This window comes from Mustela nigripes, unplaced genomic scaffold (genome assembly GCF_022355385.1).
Source record: "Mustela nigripes isolate SB6536 unplaced genomic scaffold, MUSNIG.SB6536 HiC_scaffold_76, whole genome shotgun sequence".
Lineage (NCBI taxonomy): Eukaryota > Metazoa > Chordata > Mammalia > Carnivora > Mustelidae > Mustela > Mustela nigripes.
Genome location: NW_026739491.1, coordinates 3,513,177 through 3,520,133, shown reverse-complemented (window position 1 = coordinate 3,520,133; position 6,957 = coordinate 3,513,177). Strand labels below are relative to the sequence as shown.

General features: G+C 45.8%; 1 protein-coding gene across 2 annotated transcripts in view; it reads left to right on the top strand.

The window, feature by feature from the left end:
- The first annotated feature begins 3,886 nt into the window (after window positions 1-3,886).
- The window catches only part of LOC132008276 (mitochondrial carrier homolog 2), a 21,232-nt gene continuing 18,161 nt past the window's right edge, over window positions 3,887-6,957 (top strand). For both annotated transcript variants that reach the window (XM_059386826.1, XM_059386825.1), the window contains exon 1: window positions 3,887-4,083. In XM_059386826.1, coding sequence (XP_059242809.1) covers window positions 3,997-4,083 — 87 coding nt within the window. In that variant the 5' untranslated portion in view covers window positions 3,887-3,996. The remainder of the gene's footprint in view (window positions 4,084-6,957) is intronic.

The following is a 6,957-nucleotide window of genomic DNA, read 5'->3' as shown; positions in this document are numbered from 1 at the left end:
ACAGCATGATTCTAGCCCTGTAAGACTGATTTCAGACTTCTGACCTCCAGAACTGGGACATAATAAATTTGTGTCAATTCAAGCCCCTACGTTTGTGATACTGTATTATAACAGCAATAAAAAGCTAAGATGGCACTGACACATTACACAGTAATTCGCATAGCAGCATTGTGGTGAGAAACACAATACCCCTGCCCAGTGGTCATTGGCATTTTCTCCTCCTCCACCTGCCTCCAGGGCCCAGCAAGGTGTCACCACTTTCTCAGCCCCTCTCACAACTCCATTTGTCTTTCCTTTGATTTCAGCACCTCAATTTCCCTTTCAGGGAAACTGTGCCACTCAATCATGTACTTTGGGTGGGCTCCCCACTAGATCTAACCTGCATTTCAGCTCTAAAGGAAGGCATGTGGCCTGTGCATCAGCCAAAGTACATATCCCAACCCTCTGATCAGAATAAGTAGTTCAGGGGCACCTGGGTGGCTCAGTGGGTTAAAGCCTCTGCCTTCAGCTCAGGGCATGATCCCAGGGTCCTGGGATTGAGTCCCACATTGGGCTCTCTACTCAGCAGGGAGCCTGCTTCCCCCTCTCCCTCTGCCTGATTCTCTATTTGTGATCTCTCTTTCAATGTTGAATAAATAAAATCTTAAAAAAAAAAAGGTTATAAGAAAAAAGAAAATCCTAATTAAGACAACAGATGACGGGCTGCCTGGATGATCAGTGGGTTAAAGCCTCTGCCTTCAGCTCAGGTCATGGTCTCAGGGTCCTGGGATCGAGTTCCGCATTGGGCTCTCTGCTGGGCAGGGAGCCTGCTTCCTCCTCTCTCTCTCACTCTGCTTGCCTCTCTGCCTACTTGTGATCTCTCTCTGTCAAATAAATAAAATCTTTAAATTAAAAAAAAAAAGACAACAGATGACAGGTGCCTGGGTGGCTCAGACTGGTAAATGTCCCACTCTTGATTTTGGCTAAGATCTCAGGGTTGTGAGATTGAGCCCCATGATGGGCTCCATACACATCATGAAGTCTGCTTGAGATTCGCTCTCTCCCTCTCCTGCTGCCCCTCCCTGCCTCATGCATGCTCTCTCTCTCTCAAAAAAGAGACAACAGACAAGTATTTTAGTTAGAACTAAGGCAATTTAAAAACATATATGAGGAAGGACTGTGAGATATAGAATCTCATCTATAATTAACTGAGGAACATGAAGGAACTCAGAGGAATGACAAGCAGGCTGGGCCTGGAAAGGAAACTGACACCCACTCTCTAGAAATTCCAGAAGTTTCCACTGGGATATTTATTCCAACAAACACGTATTGAGTGCCTTGTACGTGCTTGGTATTATTCTAGGCACTGAGAATACTGAGGTGAACAAAAGGACAAAATCCCTGCCCTTTTGGATGCAAGTCTAGAATGCTGGGGCAGGGGAACACATTTAAAAATTATACTTTGAATGGTGATAAAGGTTACGGAGAAAAATAAGGGGGAGTAGGGAATGCCAGGTTGCTTTTGAAATTTTCACAACGAGCCAGTGAAGTAGGACTTATTCATCCCAAGTTCAGCACAAAGCGCTTCCGTGATTTGCCCAAGGTTGTCAACTAGCAAGTGGCAGAATCAAAATCAAAAAATGGGGGGGAAATGTTACAGAACACTTGATCTCTCTTGCAAGTTAGGCTGCGTCCCAGCCCAGCAGTCTGTTCACTGGCAAATCCACTTATTTTTCACTGGGCTTCATTATTATTATTGACCTCTTGGCAGCTTTTGACACTCCTGCACATCCTTCCTTGTCTCTTGACTTCAGTGACACTGTTGTTCTACTTCTGTTCCCCTTCCCAATTAGTTCTGCCCCTTTCAACTCTCCTTTTTCTTTCTTTCTTTTTTAAACATATTTTATTATTTTTTAAAGATTTTAAAAATTTATTTGACACACAGAGAGAAAGCACAAGTAGGAAGAGCAGTAGAGGGAGAGGGATAAGCTGATTCCCTCCAGGGAGCCTGATGCAGGACTCGATCCCAGGACTCTGGGATCAGGACCTGAGCTGAAGGCATATGCTTAACCAACTGAGCCACCCAGGCACCCCTAAAGATTTTATTTTTAAGTAATCTCTACTCCCAATGTGGGGCTTGAACTCACAACTCCGAGATCAAGCCTGCCAGGCTCCCCTTGACTTATTCCTCTCACCACTTGAATATGGATCATCAACTACACCTCCCCATAGTGAACTCTATCAGGGAATGCCACTTACTCAGATCTTAGTCTTTGTGCGTTGCACAGTACACAGCTCAGGCAGCTGTATATAACAACCCTATACCTTTTGTACTTCTCTTATCTATGCTACTGACTTCAGATCCTTTTTTGTACATTCTCCCAAAATTTTATGGGTAGCTTCTGCTTTGCACCACTGGAGAATATGGTAGAGCAGCCTGCATTCCCCACCCCCACGCATCCTGGCAAGAAGCTCTTTACCTCTCAGTGCCCACAGGCATCAGTGGGACAGACAGTGGATATTTTCTTGGCACCACCAATGCACAAAAGCAAGAATAAAGAGTGCCCTTGGTAGATGCCCTCTATTGGTAATTATTGTCTGGTCAGACACTATTGTTAGTTATCAATTGTATTGATGTCTAAATAATTTCTGGATTTAGTTAGAAGCAACTTGTAAGTTTCTTATAATTCTAAAAGCTACCATTATATATATATATATATATATATATATATAATGGGATATATATATATATATATATATATATATATATATATATATCCTATGCATAATTCCACTTGCCAGCCAGTAATAACCCAGAAGGGTGTCTGGGTGACTCAGTTAAGTGTCTGACTTTTGATTTTGGCTCACCTCATGATCTCTAGTGGTGAAACTGAGCCCTGGCCTGGCTCCCCAGTCACACCGGAGTTGGCTTGAGATTCTCTCCCTTGCTCTCTGCCCCTCCCTGCTCAAATGCATACATACAAATAACCCTGAGAAGTAGGTAGTAGTGTTATCCTTAGGTAGAAAAACTGAATAACAGAAGATAAAACGTTTTCTGAATCACTGAAATACAAAGGAGAACCAGGAACCAAAAGCATGTCTTCTCCAGGTACCTCATTCTCTGAGCCATGCTGCACCTCCCTAAGCTACGGAACATGTGAACTGGAGGCTGAAGGGTTAAGGACGTTGCTTTTTTCCTTTTTCCTTTTATAGCCTGTAGCCTCCAGGGCACTGAAGTATTCGTTCATTCATGCAGTATTTACTGAGCACCTAGTATGTGCCAGGCGCTGAATAGACAACAGTGAACAAAGGCTGTCCCAGTTCCTGAACTCACAGAGCTTGCATTCTGGTGGAAGGCACAAACGAATAATTTCAGACAGTAAGTACTACCGAGCGACGTGGTACAAAATAAGGGGCAGGAAAATTTAAATAGAGGTCAGAGAAGCCATTTCTGAGAAGGTGACATTAACTGAATGAATGAATAGCAACTTCCAGATTAATTAATTGTTCAGTATAAGACGTAACTAGTTTTTGCTGGCCATTAGGTTGTTCATGGTTCCGAATACCCTTGTACCTTATGTTGCAGATGCTCAAAGGGCAAGTGGTAGAGGACAAAGCATAACGGAAAACCCTCTTCAATTCTTTTACTCCTCTGACCTTGCTTTTGCTGTCAGGGTCACACCCCCCCCATTGCCACGCCCATTCTTCTCCAGCGGACGTTCCAGGCCTGCGCAAGCGCAATAGAAACTGCCATTCCTAGTGGAGGGCGCTGATCCCACTATAGAACGCATGCGCCCCTGGCCGGTAAGCCCCGCCCCGACCCCAGCGCCGGCTCGCGAGCGCCTGCCGTTTCTCGGGGCGGGGCGGTGGGCGGGGACTGGGTGGGGAGGCGCGCGCCGGTGCGTGCGTGCGCGCGCGCCGCGGGCGGGCCAGTGAAGCCGGCGGCCTTGGCACGTGATCCGGGAGCGGCTCGGTCGCTTGGTGGCTCGGTCTGTCTGTCCGTCCGCGGGTGCCATCATGGCGGACGCGGCCAGTCAGGTGCTCCTGGGCTCCGGCCTCACCATCCTGTCCCAGCCGCTCATGTACGTGAAGGTGCTCATCCAGGTATGAGTCGTCGCCATCCCCTTCCCCGCCCGGCGCCTTGTTCAGTCGCCGCTGCCCTCGGCGCTTGGCGATCGGCTCCAGCCTTCCGGGCCTCTAGTCCCCTGAGATGCTGCTCCTTCCCTGCTGCCTCTTCCTTCCCCTTAGGGACAGCTTCCACGGCCCACGGCTCTTCTTCCACTGTCCGTGGGCCTTTCCCAGGTCTCGCCCCCTGCCATGCGGGGAGACCCGATCCTTTCCCCGCAGCCAACTGCCGTCCTGCTCTGCCTGTCCTGGTGGCTCTCTGAACTTTGTTTTTTTCTTCCCTGAGGTTGATCCTGGCCCGTTGCCACCACGAGCTTCCCATCCCTCCCCTCCAGCCCCCTCTGAAATCAGCATTCACCTCCTCCGCCCCAAACGCAAGACAGGAAATCTGTTAAAGACAAATTTGAAATTCCAGGGGAGCCAATACTTTATTAGCTTTTTTTTTTTTTTCCTTTCATTTTTATTTGCTACTGTTACTGCTGCTATTCTGTTCCGAGATTTTAGCACCAGATACCCAGGTAAACACAAGGAGCTCATTCAGAAGTGATCATGAAGTGGTTGCTGATTGAAATTTCGAAAGGATTCACTGAGCTCACTGAGCGCTCTCCAGTAGCAGCCCATGTGGCTCCCGACAGCAAAAATCACCTCTGTCTGAGCTGGAAATCGTTCAGATGAGAGAGTTCAAGCATTTATGTTAGTTTTTGATCTACTGTGAAACAATCCTTAGATGGTGTTTTATATTCAAAGGCAAGTAAGCCAGGTTTTAACTAGTGATACCCTATTCCATAGTATTTTCAGTTGCCTTTCCAGAATTCTCTGTGATGAGCATGCCATTCATTTTTTTAAAACCTTTGTTGAAAGTTGGCATGATTATGTCATGCATAGTACCAAGGAAGGAGCAGTTGTTAGAACCCCTGTCCTCATTTGTCCTACCTTTCTGTCAGAAGTATGCACGACACTAGGGAGAGCCACATTTCTTAATCTTGAGTTGATACTTCTCTGAAGTATGTGTTGCCAGGTGGACCCGTTGGATTCAGATTCCGTATGTAAAAGCCCACTATGAATTAAATTATTTTAACTAAGAACAAAGACTTTGATTGAAATCTGCTGTGACGTCTAAAACGGAATTGGCACATTTGTAGCTAGATGGTGTCTTGAGGTGACGTTTCACAATAAATCTGATATGAGCCCATTACTCAACTTCTTCAGGAGGCAGGGTTTCGTAGTGACGTGAGAGCACTTGCTTCAAAAATTTGAATATCCTTAACCCTGTTTACACAACTTCTATGTCACCAAGTGTCTTAAGGGTTTTGGTGTAATTTTTAAATACTCAGTTTTAAAAATAGTGGTATGGTAACACTTTGAGGGAGCTCAGAAGTTATTTAATTGAACAGGTTAAGAATTACAGCAGTAGCGGATCAAAGCCAAGTCCTATGTCATTCATTCTCTCAAGTTTCCCATTACTACTAAAAATGCTGAATATATTGTAAAAATAAAATGATAATCATTAACTCTAAAGTGGCCTTCATTAGATTGTTAATGAAATGACAGTCTGCTTATTTAGTATGGATTTAGCTTATAAATATTTACCACATGAATTATCCAGTGCTCTCTGCATTTGCCTTTTGAGTGTTTCATCTTGCTAGCCAAAAACAAAGTTGATGGTGGCTTAGTCTTCTGTTTTATTCAAATATAAAAAATGCATTCAGGGTGCCTAGCTGGCTCCGTGGGTATAAGTGTCTTTTAATCTCCTAGCCGTGAGTTCAGCCCCACTTGGGTGAGTCAGTGGGGTGTCCCAACTCTTGGTTTTGATTCAGGTCATGATCTCAAGGGTCGTGAGATTAAGCCCTGCGTCAGGCTCCATTCTCAGTGCCAAATCTGCTTTAGATTCCCCCTTTGCCCCTGCCTGCCACCCCCTTCCCTAGCGCATACAGTCTCTCTCTAAGATGAACAAGTAAGTCTTTTTTTTTTTAAGATTTTATTTATTTATTTGAGAGAGAGACAGTGAGAGAGAGCATGAGTGAGGAGAAGGTCAGAGAGCGAAACAGACTCCCCATGGAGCTGGGAGCCCGATGCGGGACTCTATCCCGGGACTCCGGGATCATGACCTGAGCCGAAGGCAGTTGTCCAACCAACTGAGCCACCCAGGCGTCCCGAACAAGTAAGTCTTTTATGTAGGGACTCTTGGGTGGCTTAGTTGGTTGAGCGTCTGCCTTTGGCTCGGGTTGTGATCCCGGGTTTCTGGGATCCAGTCTCACATTCGAGTCCCACATTTGGTTCCTTGCTCAGCAGGGAGCCTGCTTTTCTCTCTGCCTGCTGTTCTCTCTGCTTGTGCTCACATACTCCCTCTCTCTATCAAATAAATAAATAAAACCTTTTTTAAAAATCTTTTTTTGGGGGGACACTTGGGTGGCTCAGTGGGTTAAAGCCTCTGCCTTCAGCTCAGGCCATGGCCTCAGGGTTCTGGGATCGAGCCCTACATTGGGCTCTCCGCTCAGCAGGGCACCTGCTTCCTCCTCTCTCTCTGTCTGCCTCTCTGCTTACTTGTGACCTCTGTCTGTCAAATAAGTAAATAAATAAAAATCTTAAAAAAAAATTTTTTTTAAGTGTTAGGTTTGCTTTTGAAAGTTTTGTTTTGTTTTGTTTTTAAGATTTTATTTATTTGAGGGACTCCTGGGTGGCTCAGTTGGTTAAGCAGCTGCCTTTGGCTCAGGTCATGATCCCAGCGTCCTGGGATCGAGTCCCACATCGGGCTCCTTGCTCGTCAGGGAGCCTGCTTCTCCCTCTGCCTCTGCCTGCCATTCTGTCTGCCTGTGCTCGCTCTCTCTCTGATAAATAAATAAAATCTTAAAA